We start from the raw sequence: 25,875 nt of genomic DNA on the forward strand, positions 1-25,875 counted from the left end.
ATAGATAGATAGATAGATAGATAGATAGATAGATAGATAGATAGATAGATAGACACATACATACATACATATATACATACATACATATAGACAGATAGATAACATACATACATACATAGATAAATAGATACATACATAGATAGGCAAATGGATGGACAGACAGGCAAACAGACAGACAATCTTTTAAAAAGCAACACTGAAAAATATTAGATAAGTGTGACTATGGGACCTCAAGCCTTACTATTCAGCTATAGTAAAGGTAGAGAAGCAAATCATTGTGTTTACACAAGAGCAATGAGCAGAAAGTCAAATAGAATTAATCCTGGTGGCAAAACACTTAGGGTTATGTAATGGTTTCTAAATTTAACAAAGCACCTACAAGATTTATATGAAAACAAAATGTTAACCTAATGAACTACAAAGATGTACATTGTTCATGAGTGTAGAGACTCTGTGGTCCCAAGATTTCAGTTTCCCGTCAAGCGGCATATGGAACTGATGGATTTATAATCCACATCAAGGTAAGCATGTGATATCTTAAAGCTGTGTTTATGTTTACATCAAGGAGCAAAGGGCCTAGAACTAAAAGTCATACTACTTCACTGTGAGGCATATTCCTAGCTGACAGTAATCAGGCTGTAGGATTTAGGCGAAAATACAGATCACAGTAACAGAAAGAGAAAACACATACTCAAAAACAAAAAAAAAAAAAGGGAGGGAGGGAGGGAGAGAGAACAGAAAAAAACACGGGAAGTGGGAGAAATGATTTTTGAAAGAAGTACTTAGGTAATCCAAGTAAAGGATGTATTTGCAACAAAAACAACCAGTCCTTACACAAATATTATACTATAATGGAACATAGCCTAAAATGCACACTATAAAGTGTAAACCTACTACGTGAAACCATAGTCTAACTACAAATTGATTAGTGAATGCACTACATGTGGTGTGCCTACCCAATAAAATATGGATCTGCCATAAAAACAGTGCAGAGCCACACTGTGTATGCTACAACATGGATGAACCTTAAAAATTTTACCCTGTGGGCAAGCAGCCACTTCCAGTGAACCATAGATTTTTGAGTATATATATATATATACTGGGGTTTTAAAATAAGTGAATTATACATTTACTCTAAAAATTAATAAATAAAAGATAAATTACATAGAAAAGGAAAATTTTTGTAATCTTGCTTCAGACAAAAAGAAGAAAAATATGACAATCTAGAGTCTTCAACATTAAAAATGTGATTTTTCAAATACAGTCATTTTTAAAGAAATGACAGAACTAGGTATAGAACATTTCTAAAATCCATTTCTAATATACCATTTCTATCCAGAATGTGTAAAGTCCTTTCTTTAGGAAACAAATCCTCAGGGGGAAAAAACATAGTGCAAAGATCAGAGCAGACACATCATGGAAAACTAAGGATTACAAAAGATCACATAAAAAGATGCTGACCACCATTCATCAGTACAGAAATGAATACCTACAGTTTTTAAAGCTAACATTCCTGTCCCAGGCAGGGATGTAAGCACAGACCTCTTGTATACTATAGGAGCATCCACAAGGAGACAGCCATTGGGAAATAGGCTACTAGAGTTACATCAAGTTCTATGTGCAGTTACCAAACACCTCAACAATCACACTCTTAGCTATTTCTCTACATCAAGGACAAAACAGATGACAACACAAAAATATCTGAGTAATTCAGTGAGGAATTATCATGAAAATGTTTATATGACCACCAAAAACCAGATGCAAATCAAAGGTCCACGACCCAGTAAACCTATAAACAAATGAACCCCTCAGGACAAACTTCCAGAGACACAAAGCAGGGTTTGAAGAAATTTCTAAAAAAACAATGCCCAACAGACCCCAGGAAAACAACAACAAAAAAAGGCAGAAGAAGAAGAAAAGCTAAGAGTCAAGATAAGTTTTAAATGTTTTCTGATTGACCTGGAAGGGTGCAGTGATCATCCTTAACTGCAGTTTCTCTGTCTGTGGTTTCTGTTACAGTCAACAGTCGGATAACTAAACTGAAAAATTCCATAGGCAAATGATTTGCATGTTTGAAGTTGTATGCTGTCATAAACAGTCTGATGAAACTTTGTGCTGCTCCGCTCAAGACATGATGCATTCCTTTGCCCAGTGTATCTATGCTGTATGCACCACCTGCCCCTAAGTCCTTACTCGGTAACTCTGAGTATTCAAGTAATCCATGTTTTATTTAATAATGGCTGTACGTCTTAAAAGTGGTGGTACTGGTATATCAGAAATGCCAAAGCACAGCCAAGAAGTGAATAAGTAAAAGCTGTGGACTTAATAATTTTTTTTTTAAATTCACTTGATTGAGTTGCTAAGCTCCACAGTAACAAACTGAAATTGAATTCCAGGGTTCAATTTCCAGACTTTCCACTTAGTTGCTTTATGATCTTGAACAGATTAACAAGATCTACCTCAGGACGTGGATGTGGAGATTAAATGAATGAATATACTGTGCTCCTCTGCTTATAATTCTGAGGACATGTCTTAATAAAACGTTACAAACTGAAAATGCCCTAACTTGAAAATGTGCTTAATTAGGCTAACTTAGCAGGCATCACAGCCCAACCACACAGTAGCACACTGCGAAATACAGCAGCTTATGCCAGTAGTCATGTGCCTGGCTGAGCTACAGTTTGCTGCCCTTGCACAGAATCAAGAGAGAGCATTGTTCTGCATTTTGCTAGAAAAATGAAAATTCAAAGTACTGTTTCTACTAAAGCCATACACATTTTGGACCACCAAAAAAATCAACAAACAGCAAACTGAAACACATTACATAAGGTACGTATATTGTATATGCAGTAGCAGTGATACAGTAACTGTTAAAGTGTACAAGCTAATTATAATTTCTATTATTGCAATTGTTATTAGTCAGTTCTTCAAAATTTTCATTATTTCTGGTTAAACAGTTTGAGAAACCAATGAATCATTCCCTCTCTGCCTTTTCTCCCCTAAGAGAGAGAGTGTGTGTGTGTGTGTCTGTCTGTGTTCACAGGCATGCATGTGTATGCATAGAGGCCAAAAGAAAGTGTTGACTACCTTGGAGCAAGAGTTATAGACAGTTGTGAACTGCATAATATGGTTACTTGAAACAAACTCAGTTAGCAAGGCAGTTAATCTCCACAGCAACAGCACACATAGTTAACTGCTAGGCCAAGGGAACTGAATCTGAACTAAAATCCCATCATACATTTCACAAATTTTGTTCAAAATTCTCTCTAAGTGACTCCCAAATAATACTGTCATTTTTCCATCCCTCTGAGATTTTCTAGGCCTTCTCTAACACAAGCTACAAGTATCTTAATCCAGATACTTTCTCTGTTCATATGTAGAGCATATCTCATAGCTTCTGGTACATTAGCTAAATTTAACACAGCTTCTACTAGCCCACACCTTTTTAAAAATTTTCTGTTCTGATAACTTTTCAAAGTTTAAACTTGGATTTGTCCTAAAAATACCTACATGCAGAGCTTAAGATGATAAAGGTAGCAAATCTTTCTTTTCCACGCTAACTAAAGAGATGACTGGGAATAACAGATACAGATAGGACCTGTTTTCCTCTGATTTGTTTAAACATTTTTACCTCAGAGAAACATTACTCCTCCCAGATTTCTCTCTCTCTTTAACTGAATGAGATACACTGTTATCAGAAAAGACTTCAAGTACTTTGCGGGAGACAGCAAGATGACTCCAAAGGTAAAGGCACTTGCTTGCTGCCAAGCATGACAACCTGAGTTTCTCCCCACAGAACCCACATGGTAGAAGAAAAGAACTGGCTCCTACAAGTTGCCAACTAAATTCTATGTGTGTCATAAGCATGCACATACAAAGTAAATAAAAAGGTAAAGGAAAGGCGTCAGAGGGCGGCTTAGCAGATAAAAGCACTTGCCTGGGTCTGATGATCTGTGTTCTAGCCCCAGAAACCATATGATAAAACCTGCAAGTGTCCTCTGACCCCTACATGCATCAGAGCATGCATAGGTATGCTATAACATACACACATATAACCAATTTTTTAAGAGAAAGAAATGAACAGTACTTTTTCCTTAAGTTAAAATTCAATCTAAACAATGTAAATCAAATATAACTGAAATAAGTAAAGAAGTATCCTCTTTAGAGTGTACTCCCTAATGATTCTGTTGAGCAGTACGTAAGTGTCAACTATCTATTGGAGAAACACAGGACTAAGTATCCTATTTGGTCAGCTATTTTGGAAGCCATTAAAAAGCAACCTGTGATAATTATGGCAAAGGAAAAACACCTTCCAAAGAAACTCAGTTCATACAAACAAAGGCAAAGGAGGAACACTAAAACACAAAGAGGCTGATGGGGTCAGAACAGCACCTACTTCATGGACAAGGGCCAGTGTTGTCTGCTTGAAGCTTCGCCCTCTACTGGCCATCAGCCGATTCAGTGGCTTGCCATCTTTATTCTGATACATGGCAACATCATAGCAAAACAGCATGCCACCTTTCAAATGAAAGAAATTCGAAATGAGCATTTTCAATGACAAAAATTGTAAATTATAGTCTCAGTAGTACACACTCAGCCAATCTGGATGGAGAACTTATAAATGTAAACATTAGTTGTTGAGCTAATTATTATATTTTAATATTGGTGTAAGTGTCAAAAGAAGGGAAAAAGAGATGGGATACAAAAAGTAACATTTAAAATATAACTTATTTACAAGTACTTTATAATTAACATCTATCAGTGTAAATATTTACAAAAAAGGAAAATTTTCATTCATTTCACATTTTGCAAATCATTGGTACAATTGAGCTTTATCCTAAAAAAAGTTTCATTACAAAAAAGTAGGTGCACATATTAATCTATGTCAACTCTTGATAACATAGTCTATGCCTACACATAAACAAGCTGACCTCACACGAGCACCAGCAGGCCCTTGGTTGTTCCTTTTCCCTGCCTTTGTAACTTTGGTTAACCGAGTTCTCAACTGAACTTCCAGCTCAACGTAGGCCGCAAATCAATCAAAAGCCAAGAAAGCTAGTAAAGTACTTGCGCGGTAACTTATAGAAACCCCAGGTAACTTATGGAAACACAGTAATTCTGAGTCAAGGAAAAGACATATTCAAGGACCAAGATGACATAAAATATACAGGCTACAACATTTTCAACATCTATTCTTAGTATATGACAGAGAAAAGTGAACAGTTTATAAACATAGCTTGATAAATTGTTTTGCACTGAGAAGACATGTCCAAGCCGGACCCTGGTCAAGAAGAAAATCATTCTGTACATCTCAGAAGCCTTTGGGCTTACCTTCCCATAGCACCTCCAACTCCAGGGGCAGTACGACTTCTAACAGCCAGTTCGCCTATCAGGTTCTTTTTACGAATGAAATCAGACCATGAAGATACTTTCATATCTGACTTCTTTCACTCACCCTCACTGTTGTGAGAATCATTTTACTCTTATTGGCAATTGTAATCTACTCATTCTTACATCATATTCCTTCATGTGAATTTGCAACATTTCTGTACTCATTTTACTGCAAACAGGCATTTAGATAGCTCCTGAGTTAAATGCTAAGCAAATAGTACTACTATGAACTTACGTCACTGGGAGTACCAATCAAGTTATATTCTGTAAAACTAAAACCCCGAATTATATAGGAATTTGTTCACAATTTTCAAAATATCATGGGAACTTCTATTCAAAGCAGCTGTCCTGGTCACCTCACCAACAGCTATTGCTTCCTATCCACAGGGACCAAAGCCCCCATGGTTAGCAGAATTCATGAACATTCAGGTCCCTTATATAAGGTGACATAGTATTTGCATATGACCTATTCACTTCCTCCTGCATCTCTTATGACCTCTATTATTTATAATGAATACAATGCAGACATCAGATGTGGCATAAACAGTTGGCTGTGCTGTGCTGTGTTGTGTTGTGTTGTTTGGGCACAAATAACAAGAAAAGGTCTGCATATGTTCAGTACAACTGTAAACTTTTAGAAATACTTCTTTCATCTGCTGTTGGTTGAATCCTCGTGTGTGAAACCATAGGATTAAACAACTGTACATAGTATTTTCCATCTTTTATGCATTCAGCACTATGAATGTGATCTTATTATAGTTTTTTATTATGTCTTATAGTTTTTCCAGGATTTTCCTGATGTTAAAGTTGATTATCTTTTCACATGTTCACTGGACATTTGAAATTTATCTTTAAATCCTGTTGGACTGTGAATTTTAGTCATTTCTACCCAATCCCCCTCTCATCCCCATCTATCTCCTGCTGGAACCTTCCTTCCAAACAAGCCTCCTTCTATTTTCCTATCTCCCTTTTCTATGCAATCCATTGAGTTTAATTATAGTTTTTTGCCCAAGCATGGGTAGGATATTATTCCTGGAGCAAGGGCAACTTATCAGTGGCTACATCACTAAGGAAAATGACATCACCCCCAACACCCTTAACTGTTAGAGACTGTTGGAGAGCATGGTTGGGAAGGTCACAGACTGAACGGAAGAACCTGCTACTAGTTGCTAGGTGGTCAGGTTGTCAAACAGCCTTGTAATTACTGTGTTATACTCAAGGTTTAGCGCCGAGCCCCTCTTTCATTGGAGAAACTACCCACTGCAGTGAGCTGCAGTCAATGCTGAAGATAAGAGGGTGTTCCACCATCACTGAAGTGTCAACTCAAATGGCGTCTAGTTTTTCAATTAAGCGATTTTTGTTATTTCGCCAAAGGTCTTTGTGCATTCTTCAGATGTCCTTTATCAGGTATGTACATCATAAATACATCTTCAATGTGTCTGTCATTCTTTTGAAATGAGAGCTCTCAGATGGCATAGTGGCATAGTCATGAAGGTGGCAGAGTCAGTTCTGTGCTTGCTGAACAAATGTGGAGACATGAGCTCAGTGCCTAGTACTGACATGGTAAACACATGGTGGCATGTGTTTGGAACCCAAGCAAGAAGAGGTAGGCAGAGACAGGTGGATCCCTGGAGCGCAGTGGGTCAACCAGTGTGTGGATGCAGCCAAGAGGCCCTCACTCAGATAAGAAGGCAGAGGACTAAGGAAAACACTTCTCTCCACATGCAGGAGAATACACATGCACCCACGACATGTGTATACATGGACCACACACTACAGACACACGGGAATAAATAAAAATAAACACAGTGGAGCTTTCCATTATAGGAAGCGTGGCTTTTCTCCACATCACTGCAATACATCTAGTGGAGAGATGTACAGTGTATAGAACAAACATTTCACATATGCATAATTTTTATTAAGAGACTTTTGGCATCATGAACTTGTGCTAAATTTTTCAGATTTTCTTCCTGCATATTTGAGTATACTTAAAGATTGAGCAACCTTTTAAATTAACATAATTTGACTATGTACGCATGTTTCACACTGTATTCTTTTGGTTAGCCTGTGCATCATTGCACTAATATCAATTATTGTGAGTTTATATAGTTCTTGATATCTAGTAATGTATGTCTTCCTCCATTGCTGCTGTTGCTCTTCAAGATGACCTTGGTTATTCTTGGGTTTTGGTATTTCCACACAATGTTTGGAATAATAATATCAACTGTCAAAAACTTACTGTACTGATTATGATTTACTTGAATCTCTCTATTAATTTAAAGAGAACTTAAATTTTTAGAGTATGCAGCCTTCTAGCCCATAAACATACATCATTACATTTATTGTTTTTTCAATATAATATCTGTAGCTGAGAACATACAGGTTATTGATTTGTTTTAGATATTCAATATTCATAATGCTATTATAGTTTTTAAATTTCATTTTCTACTCAATATAGTGTATAAAATATGCAACCTATTTTTATATTAATTTTTGTATAGATATATATATATGCAGCAGCTTGCTGAACAGAATTCAACGATTAATCCTAATAATTAGCCATCGATTATTTTGGATTGTCTCTGAATACAATCATGTCATCTGCAAGTAAGGAATGTTTTGGTTCTTTAATCCTGTAACTTTTGTTTCTTTTCCTCAGCTGACTACACCAACTATGGTGTCTAGTCTAATGCTGAGTAAGAGTGGTGATAACATTCGTACGTTTTTCCAATATCAGACAGCAGGAGTAACTACGAGTACGTGTTGGTAGTTAGTGGGTTGTTCATTATCAGAACAAAACTTTTCATCTATACAGAATTTTTATTTAGAGACTTTTTGGCATCATGAGCATATGCTAAATTTTTCAGATTTTCTTCCTGCACATCTGAGTATACTTAAAGATTGAGCAGCCTTGAGGGGGCTGGAGAGATGGTTGAGGTTAAGAGCACTGCTTGCTCTTGCAGAAGTCCTGAGTTCAATTCCCAGCAACCACATGGTGGCTCACAACCACCTATAATGAAATCTGGTGCCCTCTGCTGGTGTTCAGGTATACATGGAAGCAGAACATTGTATACATTATAAAATAAATAAATGTTAAAAGAAAAAAAGATTGAGCAGCCTTTTAAATTAACACAATTAATTATGTTGGCTTTGAAACAGTAAATTAATTCTGTCTCACAATTCACATGCATTGTTTAAGCGAACCTCCCTCCCACCCTATCTTTCCACCTGTGGGTTCCGTCTTGTAAAATCATGGTCAAGTTCTGGTATTAATATTATGTTGGTCCCATAAAGAAGCATTTATTTTCTCTGCATTCTTGCTAAAGCCTGTATAAATTTAGTACTATTTTCCTTTTTCTCAATGAACTTTAGAAGAATTCATCAAGAAGCCACTTGTACCTAAGCTTTGTAGGAAGACTATTAAGTTAGAGAATAAAGTTCCCCAGAAAATATAAAATTGTTCATATAATGTCTTTCTCCTGTCAGTTTCATATTTTTAGAAACTTCTGTATCTTACTTAATTTTTGAAGAATATTGACTGAAAGTTCTTTGTAGCATTTATCTTTCTGAGCACTGTAGGATCTGAAGTAGCACTTCCTTTGTTGTTACTTGTGTAGGCATTCTCAGCCTTCTGTATGTACAAATTGTGTTAAATCTTCACCATATGAGTATCTTTATGTCTTTGGTCACAGATTTTTATGACCTTTACTTGATTTGTTATTCTTCCCTAAGTTTTTAAAGGGAAATTTGGTTTCCTTTCCTTGTTTCTTGTACATCGAAAGTATACATTTCTGTGCCAGCTAGGTTTTTGCACATTTGATACAAGCTGGAATTACCTCAAATTTAAGAAAATGCCTCCATCAGATTGGCCTGTGGCAAAATCTGTAGGACATTTCCTTGATATTCATGATTGATGAGGGAGCGCCCAGCCTACGACGTGCCGCCCCGGGGCTAGTGGTCTTGGGTACAAGAAAGCAGGCTGGGTAAGGCACAGGGAGCACGCCAGTATGCAGCACCCTCAGTGGTCCCTGCTTCAGTCCCTGCCTCCTGGTTCCTGTCCTGACTTCTCCTGGTGGTAGACTATAACCTGTAAGGTGAACTAAACCTTCCCTCCCTAAGTTTGCTTTGGCCATAGGGTTTTATCACAGCAACAGAAAAAAAAATTAAGACAATTTCCCTCTAAAAGCCACTGTGGTAGCTACAGAGATGACCCCTTGGGTAGAAGCATGAGAACTTAAGTTTGGATTCTAGTGAGTGAGCAGGTGTGCACATGTGTGCATATGCACACACACAAGTACATACACACACATATACACAACCCAACCATAGTATACACATGATATCTGTAGTTCTAAAGCTATGTGGATGGAACTGTGAGGATCTCTGGGGCTTGCTAGCTACTAGCAAAGCTCCAGGTTCAGCGAGAAACTCTGTCTCAAAGGAATAATGTGGAAAGTAATACATAAGGACAAAGTATGTCCTTCTCTGGCCTCCCTCCACAAACATATACACAGGGGTGAATACACTCACATACACACTGTGCATCTCCCCCACATATTCCACTTGTTCAGACTTATGTACACATACAAAATCAACCAACCAATTGACAGAAAAACATTGTAGCTAGATCCTACAAGCTGTTATATGGTTTGTCTTTGTCATTGTGTAGTTCAAATTAAATGTTAAACTATCGTTATTGGTGTATTCACTGTATAAAATAATTGGGTCCACTGTGTCATTTCTGTGAATGAACATCTTATTGATCATATTATGCCACCATCACCTCATAGCTCCTACCTCCTCTTAGCACCCTTCCTCTGCCCAGTCTCCTCTACTTTCATGTCTTTTTAAAATCGAGACTGAAAACATGTAGTATATCCTTCTGAATCTGACTTATGTCACTCACTTACTATGATGACATATAGCTTTCCTGCAAATGACATGATTTTGCTCCTCCTTATGGCAGAATAGAAATCCATATGTATATTAATTATGGCCTTTTTATTATTATTCATTCATATGTTGATGGGCACAGGCTGATTTGTGAACAGTGACATAATAAACACAAAAGTGCAAGTATATTGGGTTATATGCTAACTTTGATTACTTTGGGTAAAACCAACAAGTGGTACAGGAAGATCATATGGCAGTTCTAGTTCTCACCTGGGAGATATCTATACTAACGTCCATAGGAGCCAACCTAATCTACAGTTCCAACAACAGTGTATGAGCATCCCTTGTTCTCTGAGCCTTGATCTGCATTTCTTATTTGCTTTGTTGATAATGGATCTTCTGACAGGGCAAAGCTGGAATTTCAATGGAGTTATGATTTGCATTTCCCTGATGGCTAAGAATATTAAAATTGTGTCTATACATTTATTGGCCATTGCTTGCTCTTTTCTCCAACAGACCTGACCTCTGCCTGAGCCAGCTCTAGATCAAGTCTAAAGCCATATTTACTCTTCTAGTAAATATGTTCAAAGGGAGGAAAACTGTCTAAAATACTCTGCCCATTTTGGAATTTGAAGCTATTTGTCTTTGCTTCTACAGTTTTCAAAATCTTTTTCAAGTTTGGTTGTTTGTTGTAACTTTTCTACTTGTGTAAATGTTAGCAGCAGCCTACCGTGCAACCTGTTACAATTATACATGGTAGTAGAAGTTAAGACATGACCCTGCACTTCACCACCATGCCATATTCTTACCTGCCAGGCCAGGTTTCAATCCAGGTTGCTTGTTTGTTTCATACATCTTCAATATAAAATTGGGGATTCCTGCTACCGTCTTCCCTTGGTCTGAGCGGATGCCTCCTTTCAATGCTGAGTGATATATCCCACGGGGCATATTCACCATCTCTTGTTTAACAAGAGATGTAAAGAATTCTTCCAAAGCTGAAAGAGAATAAAATGAGTTCAAAACACAAATAAACATTCTAGAAGATGGGGCATTCACTTTTAACAGGTACATAGACATCTAGCTCTATTTCAGGTTGAACTTTGCAAAGTGAAAAGTAAACTATTGATCATCTCTTTCTTAAACTTTCCCAAATTACAGCAAAGTAACACACTGTTTAGGTACTCTTAGTTCTTAGAATTCATTCTTCATTCTTTACCTCTTACACGTCATCTATTGGCAAGTTCTTGTGGCTCTACCTTCAGATTCCTTATTTTTACAACTATTCTCATAAAACCCTGCCTAGTTATCATTTGTCCTTCCTCAAATATATTAATATATATTTGGCCAATAAAGGCCAAATAAAGGTTACACCTTTAATTTCATCTTCCTCATGGTCACTGTGCAGTGTCGTCTAGCCAGAAGCTGAGGGTGTTCTTTCCTTACTTAACACCATCCAATAGCTTAACTGTGTGTTGAGAGAGAGAAAGAGAGTGGGAGGGAGAGAGGGAGGAAGGGAGGGGAGGGAGAAAAGGAAGGAAGGAAGGAAAGGAAGGAAGGAAGGAAGGAAGGAAGGAAGGAAGGAAGGAAGGAAGGAAGGAAGGGGAAAAACTGCACAGTCTTTGACCACAAACAAGGGCTCATTACAACTCTCCCTCTGACCGCATTTCTGCCATGTTCCCTTCGTGCCAATTTAAAGATATCTTTCCAACTAGCCTCCTTCTGTTCTTCAAAAATATAGACATCAGAAGAAAAAGAAAATAGGAAACAACCTCGGAACCTGCTACAAAGGGCCTCTGAAAGCCAGAAGAAAACAGGAAACAACCTTGAAACCTGCCACAGAGGGCCTCTGAAAGCTTCTGCAGTATAGACCGTCAAAGCAGATGCTGAGCCTGATGGCCAACTGATGGGCAGAGTGAATGGAATTCTATGTAAGAAGTGGGAAATAGTAAGAGCTGGAGGGGACGGGAACTCCACAAGGAGAGCAACAGAACAAGATAATTTGAATACAGGGAACTTCCCAGAGACCCATACTCCAACCAAGGACTATTCATGGAGATGACCTGGAACCCCTGCACAGGTGTAGCCCATGGCAGTTCAGTGTCCAAGTGGGTTACATAGTAATGGGAAGAGGGACTGCCTCTGACATAATCTGATTGGCCTGCTCGTTGATCACTTCCCCCTGAGGGGGGAGCAGCCTTATCAGGCCACAGTAGAGGACAATGCAGCCACTTTTGATGACAACTGATAGACTAAGATCAGAAAGAAGAGGAGAACCTCCCCTATCAGTGGACTTGGGGAGTGGCATGCATGCAGAAAGGGGAGGGAGGGTGGGATCGGGAGGGGAGGAGGGAGGGGCTTATGGGGGGATACAAAATGAATAAAGTGTAATTAATAAAAAAATTAAAAAATATATATATATAGACTTGATGTGTTGTTCAAGGATGTGAAATTTGCTGGCTGTCTACCTGGAGCATATTGTTCCAAAATTTTCATGGGCTGAATCCTGCTTGTCCTTTGGATGCTCTCAGAGAGACCTTTTAGAACCAAGCACCATTCTGCAGCAATGTTAGCACAAGTATTGAAATATAAAAAATCTATTCCTTACCTCCTTGTCTATACTCCTTCTAATGAATCTCATATTCTTTTCTATTTGACATTGTATGTAGTACAAAAAAACATAAAAACGTAGGATCAGAAAACAATGAGATGACAAAAAAAAATAATAACTGGTAAGACTTATGGGTTCATATTTGGATGTCATTTCCACAAGGACCACTAGAGGCTGCCCAATACAGAAATAAAAACAAAGCATTAAAGCTAAACAAATCACAGTGGGAAAAACAAAAAGAAAAACTATTACATGTTCCTCTAATAGGAATAGAAAGGGAAGATTCCATCATGCCACATCCAAAATCATTAATAACATTTCTACCTCAAGGACCCCATGATTTAAAATTAGTGCTCTCTGGCACATCGATGAAGTGTCCTTCTACACTTCTACATAATCTCCTAGATACAGACAACCTTATCTACACAAAATATGGACAGGGATTAGTGAAGTAGCTCAGTTGGTAAAGTACAAGGCAGAGCATCTTTCCCAGAACTTACATAAAAGGCCAGGTGAGACAGTGCACACATACCATCCCAGCAACTGGGAGTCAAAGACAGAGGAGGCCTGCGACCTGAGAGATGACAGTGTACTTAAATGGTAAGGCCCAGGTACACACAAAACTCTTCCTCAGAAAGCAAGGAAAAGGGCAATTGAAGAAGACAGCCAATGTCAAACTCTGCTCTATGCACAGACAGACAGATATACAGACACAAACACGCACATACATTGTCAACCTCTGCTCTAAACACATGCATGCATATATGTAAAGATGTACATAAAATATACATATACACACATGTATACACATGAATGCACATATGTAGAGATATGCATACAATACACACACAAAGTATTAACCTCTACTATATAAACATACACACATCTACACAAACATGCACACACACACACACAGGACTGAGAACACCTGCTGGGAACAGTTTCTATTGACTCCTCCGCACTTACCCTCTACCATTCTCAACATTGCTATGTAGCCTCTAAAACTAAGCTTTAAGAAATGCATCAGCAGGCTGTTCATTGTTTCAACCAATGAAAGGCACTGGCAGGAGATCAAAGGGTGAAACAACAGTGAAGCCAGAGAACTTATTTCCTAGACACTGTCCAACAGGTTACTACAGGCTGCCTGCACCCTTGTTCAGAGGGCTGTCTTCCCTTAGGTAGCTCTGTGACACGCATGTCTCTCTCCCTCCCTACACAGGCCAAAGGATCTTAGCTATTCTCGGATGATTCATCATATCTAATGAATTTCCATAAACTTTGAAAACACAATTATAAAGAATCACTTTATTAAACTTTCTTCAATTATTCCATTTAGCATGAACCCCTTTTCATAATGACCTTGATGAATATAACATCTAAACAAATGATTGATATGTGATCACAGGCTACGCATTCCAATTCCTGGGCACTGTGGCACAGGTATGAATGCTCCAAGCTCAGTCTGAGTACAGACTTTTCAAAATGTGTGCAGGTCATGTGATTGTGAAGATAGGAGCACTTTGGTAAGAGGGTAATTTCATGCTTCTTCAAGAACTGTGTTCTGACAAAAGGGACAAGTACACATGTCAAAAGAGATATCACTTGCAAGAACACTGTTGCAGCAATGGAAAGCTGTCTACTTGTCAAGCTTTGTGGTCAATAAAGGCCTCTCAATGGCCTCCTGGAAATGTGAGGTAAGGATAAGATGTGAACAGCTGAATGAAGCCGCTACAGAGAACACCGTGTTTCCAAGCCACAGCTAGCATTCTTCTGCTCTCTGTAGCTTGACCTTGACCTCTTCCTTACACATGACCAGGTGAGCATTTGAAAATAAAATGGAAATCTATGGACAACAAGGTGAACATGTTAACACTGCAGTTATATCTGAAATATCATCCAACAACTAAAAAAAAAAAAGAAAGAAAGAAAATTAGCAAAAGGAACTAGGTTAAGGATCTTATGTACACTATGCTGAATGGAAAAATAATCTAATTTCAAAAGTTCACAAACTCAGAGTATCTGGAAAAATCCAGAACTATGGGACAAACAATTTTAAGCTAAAACTCTAAAAAGCTCGATGTTAGGGAATGGAGAGATGGCTTGGTAGTTAAGAATGCATTCTGATTTTGTAGAAGACGGGAGTTCAATTCCCAGCATTCACATGTCAGCACACGACTCTATGTAACTCCAGCACCAGGGGCTCTGATGCCCTCTTCTGTCCTCCATGGGCACCAGGTACACACACACTACATTTACACGTATCTAGGCAAAGCACTCATACAGGTAAAATTTTAAAAGCAAAAACTGTAAGTTTGTTAAGAAGAGGGGGAAAAGAAAGAAGAGGGAGGGGAAGAAGAAGAAGAGGAGGAAGCAGCAAATATTGAGTATCATGTGCCACACACCCCATGCACTTCTAGTCTCTGTTCATACGGCTGCAGCCTATGGCTTGTCTGTCAGTGCTCCATTAATGAGGGAAAAGCACCACAGAAGAATGCAAAACGTTGTCTACGACAATGGTTTGCCAGACATAGTTATACCTCCGCAGCCAACTTGACTCCAATGACCAGACTTCCTCAGACAACCACAGTTGGTGGAGTACTGTGGCCATCAAGAACAAACACTAGCACAGGGGTACCAGTGCTCAAAAGAGCTGCTCCCCATGCGCCTGTGCCCTTCCTCTGACCAGAAGGCTGCAGGAATCAGCAAAGGGCACAAAGTCATTTTAAAATTCCAAAAGAACTATTGGCCATGGCTGTTTTAGGACACTGGAGAAATTTGGGTAACAAGGCATTTTCCTACTCCTGCTCACTATTAACCCTAGAGAGTCTTAAGGCTCCCAGGCAGCTATGAGATAGGAAGTACAGAGAAGAAAGGAACAGGTTGTTGAGGCTTATTGTAAAGAAGGGAAGAAATGAAAGCATGGTATTCTTGGCTACATGCCATTGTTGAGTTTGCTCTACCGAGAGGATGCAAAACAGACAGAACTTTGGTCTATAAATAAACAATACAGATTTGGCTAAATTTCTATGGCATCTCTGTGTGTCATGAAATCAAGAGGAAAAGACAATTACATTACAGACTACTATTACCATGTACTACAGTGACTACATTGAGAAGATATAATGACATTCCTTTTATTAAATAAGGTTTATATTTATCTAGTTATAAGACACAATGACATTCCTTTATTCCTTTTCAAAATTTAAATGTCGCAAATTCCAACAAAGAATTTGAACAAAAAAGCAAAATATTGGCTAACAGTGAAGAGCTCTGAATCACGACAGATCAGCTTAATAATCAGAAGATAAATGTTTTAATATTATAAAATTTTAATCACAGCCCCTAAGCTATATCTCATCAATAATCATCTGTTTCTTGGGTTAGACCTAAATAGAGGCAGTGAAATTTTTACTTGTGTTACTACCACACATTCACAGCAGGCCTCTTAAAAGCTAACAGTCCAGTAAAGTTTATATCAAAACAAAATGACCACATAATTTGATTCTTAAAATTATTAAAAAAAAAAAAAAAAAAGACAGCCTCACTATGTAGGCCTGGATGGCATGCAACTTACTGAACAGACCTGGTGAGCCTTGAAACTACCATGCCTGGCAAACGTATAACCCTGGCTGCCGGCTCATGATCCTCCTGCTTTTGTCTCATGAGCTCACACCACCTGTGTGCAGCAGTGGCCCCACCTTGAGCCATTTTTTAAATTAATCAATTTACTTTTGTATAATGTGCCAATAATGTAGCCATTAATTTACAGCTCTCAAACATTGAGCCATTTTTTAACATTAATTAATTTACATTTGTATAATGTAGTCATTAATTTATAGCTCTCAAACTTTAATACTGTGATTAGTGTACTTCCTAGGAAGACTAAATTAGGCTGGAAAGAAGCCTCAGCAGTTAGCAGCTCTTCTTGGAGAGGACCTGACTTCTATTCCCTGCACACATGCAGTAGCTCACAATTGTCTGTAACCCCTATTCAGGCACCAGGCAAACATGTGGTACATAGAGCAAAACTCCCAGTCACATGAAAAATAAAATATCTAAAATAAATCTCTCAAACACCGAAAGATCTTCTTTCTTACTTAGCTGATAACAAAGAGGCATTAATTAAAGCAATGACCTTCAGTTCCAATGCAAATCTGTCTTACACAATAAACAGCTTTTGAAATGAACTCTAGTTATCATTGAGAACAATTGTTTAAGCTTATTTTGCAATTCTATGTTGCTGTCATCTAATGGTTTTACTATGGTTAAAACAGCATATTACCCCTATCATTTTAACTAGAAAGCATCTTTAAACAGTTTATTTCCCCTACAATTTTAGCTAGAAAGTAACTACAGCAGGTACACACCAAACAAATGAAAAGTTCCTACAGTTTATCAGACAGGCAAAGTCCCTGAGACTGCTAGCCCTGTGCTTGTCATAGGAGTCACCTGGTAAAACCGAAGGAGCTGTGATCGTCAATAGTCTAAGATAGCAAGAGCCAGGAATGGAAAGATCCACAGATTCCTCTTCATCCATCTCATCAGGAATGGGCATTTCTGGCCTTATCTGAAATAAGCAATGACATGTTAGAGAGGAGTCCAATAAAACATGGAAAATAGATTCTTTGGTGACTCTTATGTTAAGATTTAAAAATCATCGTAAACTCATTCTTAAATAGCAATTTTTTTCTTTTTTTTTTTATTAATTGCACTTTATTCACTTTGTATCCCCCCATAAGCCCCTCCCTTCTCACCTCCCGAACCCACCTTCCCTCTCCCTTCTTCACGCATGCCCCTCCCCAAGTCTGCTGATAGGGGAGGTCCTCCTCCCTTCCTTCTGATCTTAGTCTATCAGATCTCATCAGGAGTGGCTGCATTGTCATCTTCTGTGGCCTGATAAGGCTGCTCCCCGCTCAGGGGGAGATGATCAAAGAGCAGGCCAATTAGATTATGTCAGAGGCAGTCCCTCTTCCCATTACTATGTAACCTACTTGGACACTGAACTGCCATGGGCTACATCTGTACAGGGATTCTAGGTTATCTACATGCATGATACTTGGTTGGAGTATGAGTCTCTGGGAAGACCCCTGTGTTCAAATTTCTGGTTCTGTTGCTCTCCTTGTGGAGCTCCTGTCCTCTCCAGATTTTATTATTTCCTACTTCTTACATAAGATTCCATGCACTCTGCCCAACAGTTGGCCATAAGTCTCAGCGTCTGCTTTGATAGTCTGCAGGGCAGAGCCTTTTAGAGGCCCTCTGTAGCAGTTTCCCAGCCTGTTTCCTGTTTATTTCCTCCTCTGATGTCCTTCCTCTTTGCCTTTTGGGATGGGGATTGAGCATTTTAGTCAGCGTCCTCTCTTTTGATTAGTTTCTTTAGATGTACAGATTTCAGTAGGTTCATCCTATATTACATGTCTATATGAGTGAGTATATAGTGTGTGTGTCTTTCTCCTTCTAGGACAGCTCACTCAGGATGATCCTTTCCAGATCCCACCATTTACCTGCAAATTTCATGATTTTCTTATTTTTCATTGCTAATATTCCATTGTGTAGATGTACCACAATTTCTGCATCCATTCTTCAGTTGAGGGACATCTGGGCTGTTTCCAGCTTCTGGCTATTACAAATAAAGCTGCTACAAACATGGTTGAGCATGTTTGTGTACTTGAACTTCTTTTGGATATATGCGTAGGAGTGGTATAGCTGTATCTTGAGGAAGCGCTATTTCTAGTTATCTGAGAAAGTACCAGACTGATTTCCAGAGTGGTTGTACAAGTTTACATTCCCACCAGCAATGGAGGAGGGTTCACCTTTCTCCACAACCTCTCCAGCATGTGTTGTCACTTGAGTTTTTTATCTTGGCCATTCTGATGGGTGTAAGGTGAAATCTCATGGTCATTTTGATTTGCATTTCCCTGATGGCTAATGAGTTAAAGCATTTCTTTAAGTGTTTCTCTGCCATTCAATATTCTCTACAGAGAATTCTGTTTAACTCTGTTCCCCATTTATTTAATTGGATTACTTTGTTTGCTGCTTTTCAGCTTCTTTAGTTCTTTATATATACTGGATATTAACCCTCTGTCAGATAAAGGGTTGGTGAAGATTTTTTCCCAATCTGTAGGCAGTTGTTTTGTTTTGATGATGGTGTCCTTTGCTTTACAGAAGCTTTTCAGTTTCATGAGGTCCCATTTATTGATTGTTGCTCTTAAAGCCTGGGTTGTTGGTGTTCTGTTCAGGAAGTTTTCTCCTGTACCAATGAGTTCTAGGGTCTTCCCCATTTTTTTCTTCTATCCGATTAAATGTGTCGGGTTTTATGTTGAGGTCTTTGATCCACTTGGACTTTAGTTTTGTGCAAGGTGATAACTATGGATCTATTTGCATTTTTCTATATGTAGACATCCAGTTAGACCAGCACCATTTATTGAAGATGCTATCTTTTTTTCATTGTATGTATTTTGGCATCTTTGTCAAAGATCAGGTGTCCATAAGTTTGTGGGTTTATTTCTAGGTCTTCTGTTTGGTTCCACTGATCCACCATTCTGTTTCTATGCCAGTACCATGCAGTTTTTATTACTGTTGCTCTATAGTACAGCTTAAGATCAGGGATGGAGATACCTCCAGAAGATCTTTTATTGTAGAGGATTGTTTTAGCAATTCTGGGTTTCTTGTTATTCCATATGAAGTTGCGAATTTTTCTTTCCAGGTCTGTAAAGAATTGTGTTGGTAAATTGATGGGAATTCCATTGAATCTGTAGATTGCTTTTGCAAGATGGCCATTTTTACTATGTTAATCGTGCCAAGCCATGAGCATGGGAGATCTTTCCATCTTCTGATATCTTCTTCTAATTCTTTCTTTAGAGACTTGAAATTTTTTTCATACAAGTCTTTGACTTGCTTGGTTAGGGTTACACCAAGGTACTTTATGTCATTTGTGGCTATTGTAAAGGGTGTTGTTTCCCTAATTTCTTTCTCAGCCCTTTTGTCTTTTGTATACAGGAGGGCTACTGATTTTGCAAAAGAAAATTCTTAAAATTTAAAAATATATTCCTGTAACAACAGGCATGGTGGTGCATGTCTTTAATCCCAGCCCTTGGGAGACAGAGGCAGGTGGATCTCTGTGAGTTCAGAGCCAGTCTAGTCAACATAGTAAGTTTTAGGACACAGCCAAGGCTACATAGATGGACCCTGTCTTAAACACATACACGCACACACACACACCACACACACAGTCACACAGTGCACACACACACACACACACATACATACACACACACACCACATAAACACACATACACATTGAATCTAAACTTTTAAAAAGTGTTATCCTAGCTATATCTCTATAACAAAGCTTAAAATCATCTGGTTGAAAGATCGGGGCATGACAAATGCTTTATTTGACATTCTTTGGACTTAGCAGCAGTTGTTATGGAAAATAAAAACACTACAATCAGTAATCAGTAGCTTCACTTTATTGTATGTAATTTGCATTTTGAAGATTTTTTTCAGCTGCTTTGTGATTAGTTAGCTTTGTGTGAACCAAAATAAGAATGTAAAATTAGCACTATCATATTTTCTACAACATACAATGGTAAGGCAATTAATTAAATTTTTAATACTTTCAATGACACACCATCATAATGTCCACATGGAGATAATTAAGCATTAGGGTAGGGAATCAAAATACAGAAAAGTGGTTGCTATAACCATAAAGTGCCAGAACCTAGTCGTTATCAGTTGCCTGTCTCCGGGAGTTATTTTTAGAAATAATTAACAATTCCTGCAGACTGCCTTCTTCATAGGTCCCCAAAGCACTATTTCATTAGCAACTGCACTGAGTCAGGATTCTTGCAGAGGGATAAAAGAAAACAGACAGCAAATGCTCCTCTTATGTATAATAATCTCAACTCCGGTGAAGCCGCTCAACCCTAAGAAGAGCTTTCTTCACTACTTCAAGTAGATGTAAAAGCAACTTAACTTCCCGTGTACTCCTCAAAACAAGACTCATGCAGATTGCACACTGAGAACTTAGTTCCAACAGAACTAAGCCAGCCACACTTCAGAAATAACAATCAGACATAGTCCAGACAGGGTATGATGGCATTAATTTATGATGCTACATTTTCAGACATGCCCTGGCACACAGAAAACTTTTAGTTGGAACAAGCAGAGTTTCCCAAGTGTCTCTGGTTTGTAGTTAGAATTTTCTTAGTCTAGTAATATTGAAAACTGTCTTTGAAATTCTAAGCAGTACTAGAACTTCCTAATTCCTGAAAACCAGATGAATAAAGAGCTAGCTCATTGTCATTCTAACTTGCTTCTTGGCTTTAAGCATCAATAACCTTTGGAAAACCAGTAAAAATAATTTCCACAAAGCCCAGAAATTCCAATACTAGGTATATAACAAAAATAAACAAAAATCTATGATCAAAGACTTGTATGTAAATGTAAATGATGAAATAATGGAAGTAACACTGTAAATCTAAGGAATAAACAGCATTGACAAAAATTATTCATTATAGCCCAACTATAAGCACACTCAAATATTCATCAGCTTATGAATTGATAAGCAAACTGAAGTTTATCCATACATTGGAAGATAATTCAATCATTAAAATGAATAAAATAAAACTTTAAAAAAATAGTAAAGGGGTACAAAGGACGGCTCTCTGGGTTAAGGCGCTTGCTAACAAGCCTGATGATCTGAATTTGATCCCTGGGATCCATAAGTGGAAGAAGAAACTGACTTGTCCTGTGACAGCCACACATGTGCACTAGCACATGTGCCCTTCTCCTCTAGATACGCCTGATAAATAAATGACATAAAGATCAAAGATGAAGCTGCTGAAATAATGGAAGCAACACTGTAAACCTAAAGAATGAACAGCATTGACAAAGATCTCACCAAATAAACCAGAAGAAACAAAAAGAAGCAACCAGCAAGAGTAGAGGAAAAGCAACAGATACCACTAACACCCAGAGGATCATGGGAGAATACTTTGAAAAGATTTATTAATGTGGAAGAAATGGATAACCTTCTAGATACATATCATGTGAAAAAATTAACTAAAGAAGATGAAAAGCCTACATAGATCGACAATGAACAATGAGATGGAAGCATTGATAAAGAATCTCCCAACAACGGAAACTCTTGTCTTAACTTGCATGGGTGTTTTGCCTGCATGTATGTGTATACCAAATGCATGAGTGGTGCCTGCAGAGATCTGAAGAAAAAAGCAGGTCCTTCTGAACTGAAGCTACAGGTGGTTGTCAACTACTATGTGGGTGCTGCGAATTGAACCTGGGTCTTCTGGAAAAGTAGCCGGTGCTCATATCTGCTGAGCCATCTCTCCAGCGCCATCAATGACCTGTTAAATAGGACTCTAACAGTCCTGAAAATAAAGCACGGTAAATGGGGATTGCATCAAATTCCAGTGTTTCTCATAACAAATGCCAGAGTGGAGGGGCAAAAAAAAAAAAAAAAAAAAAAGCACTAGGAAAAAGCCTTTACCATATACTTATCTAACAGGGATTAATATCCAGAATAAATAAGGAAGATTGAACATTTAAAAAAACAAATAATCTAATGGAAAAAATGGGAAAATTGACACTTTTCAAATAAACAAGTACAAATGACCAATAAATAAACACAAAGGTATGCAGCATTATTAGTCATTAGGCAGATATAAATCAAAACTGCTTTATGAATCTAACTCCAATCAGAACGGCAAATATTAAAAACCTATCAAATGCTGGCAATGATTTAGGGGAAAGAATCCTTAATGCACTACTGAGGATACAAGTCAGTATACAAGCTCCTCAATAAACCAGAACTACCATCTGATCTAGCAATCCCCCTTCTGGGCCTATACCTGAAGGAATCAGAGGTGGTCTGCTAGAGAGACCCCTGCATGCTCATGTTTCTGTGGCACTATTCATACAGTCAGCCTCGCTGCCCAGCAATGGCTCAATGGCTAAAGAGTAAGTGTCATGTATGCACTATGGCATATTAGTCCACCAATAACAACAGTAAAGTCATGTCACCTGCAAGAAAGAGAATGAAATTAGAGATCACTGTGCTAAATGAGATTAATAAAACCTCCTGTTTTCTCTTACAAGTGAATCTTCCTTTAAAATAATAGGACATGCAATTATGTATTAAGTGCTAGAGAGAGGACTGCTTTGGGGGAGTGAAAAAATGATCAAAGTTTAAAAAACTGAGATAGGTGCTACATACAACAGAGCCTTGAAAAGACTATGTAAAAGAAGTCATTAATAAAAGGCCATATTCTGATGATTCCATATAAAAGAAAGGTCCAGAAAAGGCAAATTCACAGATACTGAAAGAAGATTAACTTTTGGTTTTGGTTTTGGTTTTTGGTTTTTCAAGACAGGGTTTCTCTGTGTAGCCTTGGCTGTCCGGTACTTTGTAGAGCTTGAACTTACAGTGATCTGCCTGCCTCAGCCTCATTAGGGATTAAAGATGTGTGCTACTAGGCCTGGCTGAAGATTAATTTTTGTTTAGAGCTTGGAGAGAAAGGGAGCAAAGATGACCACCAAACCAACACGAGCTCTTTTGGGGAAGAATATGTTCACATAGTCTCTTTATACATTCTAGAAGCACTAAGCTGTCAACGTTAAATGGCTGAAACCTATGATTTTTTAATTACATCTCAAAAAAGTTGTTTAAAATGAAAGCAAAGAAGGAGAACATGGGGGTGGCAACAGCAGAGAAAAAAAAACCAAAAAAACAAAAAACAAAAAACCACCACTTCTGTCCTTCCATGTGAGGAGACTTAACTGCTGGGCAAAGTATACCAAACAAGCAAAAGCTTCCAGAGCTCCTTAGTAGGGACGGGGTGCAATCACTTTGCACATGCTGTGTCCCGACCATTCCTTCTGCTCCATCAAGTGACATTACTCAAAGTGAGTCGCAGTATTTAGGCCACTGACATTTCTAAAAGCCACTAAAGAGTGTACCCTGGCCCAACCATCCCTCTTAAATTGTCTAATTTCACACTGATGTGAGTGTCAGCTAGTGTAGGTGCTGGGAGTCAAACTTAGGTCCCCTGGAAGAGCAGTGGGTGCTCTTAACTGTTAAGCCATCTCTCCTGCTCCTCTGTTCAGGTCTCAAGGAATTATTTTCTCCAACTATCTAATACCAATCTTTCCCTCTGGTTTATGTGTAGCAACTTAATAGGCTCAGAAAGCACTTGCATGTAAGAGTATCTGTTGAAGTTACAAAATTTGGGCAATTGTATCACATTAGCTGCTAAAACATTCAGGGAAAGCTTAGTACATCCTTAGCATACACACAGAAAACTACAAGACCTCCCAATTATAGAAAAGCTTTGTTGAAAAGCTCAACAGATATGAGAATTTTAAAAATGGCAAATTACTTTTAAAAGCTTCCTCAAATTGAATATGAGAAAGCTTAGCTTACAAAGTACTTCACTGTGTATTCCTAACCAGACAACCTTTAAACCACCTTTCTCTGTGTCTAACCTATGAAAATCTAAGAGACTGTGCACAAGCAGAGGAGTGTAATGCAGAATGTGTCAAGAATTGCATAAATTTAGTTAAAATGAGAAACAGCCTTTGATGAATGCAATGACATTCACTTAAATCAAAGCCAAGCGGGTTACACCATATTTATCTCAACCCTGGATACATAATCAGCTCTTCTTTATTACTTCTAAAATTAACCACAGAAATCAAACTATCTTAAGATCTTATAAGTTTAATTTTAAAACCGCTGAATATTTTTAATGACTTTAAGTCAGAAAAAAATCAATGTCTTTGACCTAAAAGTTTATCCACTACTGGTTATTTTACCAGAAAAACAATTCCATATTGTCTTAGTTGATTGGGGGGGGGGGGGGGAGGAGTGGCTGGAGGGGTGATAGGTAGAGGGATGCTAAAGAAATGAGGGTAAAATAGTAAATATCTAAAAAGAACAGAATACAAACACATAATGGGCAAATCATCCTCTATTTAGAAATATTGAAATGATTATGTCCTCAAAAAATTCAAATTTAGATTTTCATTTTGAGATAAACAATAATATTACTGCAAATTCACAAAACACATAAAATGATTCAACATCTTCAGCCCATACTAGGCAGATACCCAGTAAGTAGTTATTCAGCCATAGCAGATGCATTAAATTCTCAGGGAGGAGGAGGGAAAGGCAGTGGACAGCATGGTTCCACACTGGAGGCTGTGAGTCTACACAGGAGGATAGCTGCTTGGTAAGAGAAGCTGGGGCAGAGACGGAGAGATTCTTATGCCCCATCATCATAACCTTGGGTGGGGGTAAGTCATAGTGAGCTACCGCTTCTCTAAAGAAGAGGACGTATCCCAAAAGGGGCTTTAAACAGAACAAATGCTGAAATTCATGCTTAGGAAGGACTATGTCTTCCGGCTCTCCTTTACAGTTCTGCAATCTGATGACTAACATTCAAACATATTTAAAGTACAGATTCTTAGGACATAACTACTATTTACATTAGGAGATATAAGGAGCCAGCTAGGGGTACACATAAGGAAGAAGATGTGGAAGAGTTCAATCAAGGAGTTAGCTAAACCATAACTCTGTGTACCACTTGATGGAGTACAATCTCTAACACAATCAGAGGGTAAATATAACACTAAAGGCATAAAAGATGAACAAGCCAATATTTTTAAAAGTACTAGATAAATTACAAGGACTTCCTGAGAATTGCTTGATAAAAGCTGTTACCAATAATGGGCTATTTCAGAAGTAACAGCTAAAATTAGAGGTACTTGCTATGCTATTATTTAAATGATCAACTTCCTACTAAAAACATAATAAAAGGTGTCCCTGCAGGTGGGACTAATCTACTTGTGGGACCTTTCACACCAAATCTCCAGCACTGTTTTCTTTTTATTTATTTATTTATTTATTTATTTATTTATTTATTTATTTATTTATTTATTTATTTATTTATTTATTTATTTATTTA

At 38.0% G+C, this 25,875-nt stretch overlaps 1 protein-coding gene across 2 annotated transcripts in view; it reads right to left on the bottom strand.

Moving 5' to 3' along the window:
* The window catches only part of Focad (focadhesin), a 312,861-nt gene that overhangs the window by 90,914 nt on the left and 196,072 nt on the right, over nt 1-25,875 (bottom strand). For both annotated transcript variants that reach the window (XM_055629496.1, XM_055629500.1), the window contains 3 exons: nt 17,342-17,459; nt 11,094-11,279; nt 4,397-4,518 (listed from right to left, as the gene is read on the bottom strand). In XM_055629496.1, the coding sequence (XP_055485471.1) occupies nt 4,397-4,518; nt 11,094-11,279; nt 17,342-17,459 (426 nt within the window). The remainder of the gene's footprint in view (nt 1-4,396; nt 4,519-11,093; nt 11,280-17,341; nt 17,460-25,875) is intronic.

This window comes from Psammomys obesus, unplaced genomic scaffold (genome assembly GCF_907164565.1).
Source record: "Psammomys obesus unplaced genomic scaffold, mPsaObe1.curated_primary_1811, whole genome shotgun sequence".
Lineage (NCBI taxonomy): Eukaryota > Metazoa > Chordata > Mammalia > Rodentia > Muridae > Psammomys > Psammomys obesus.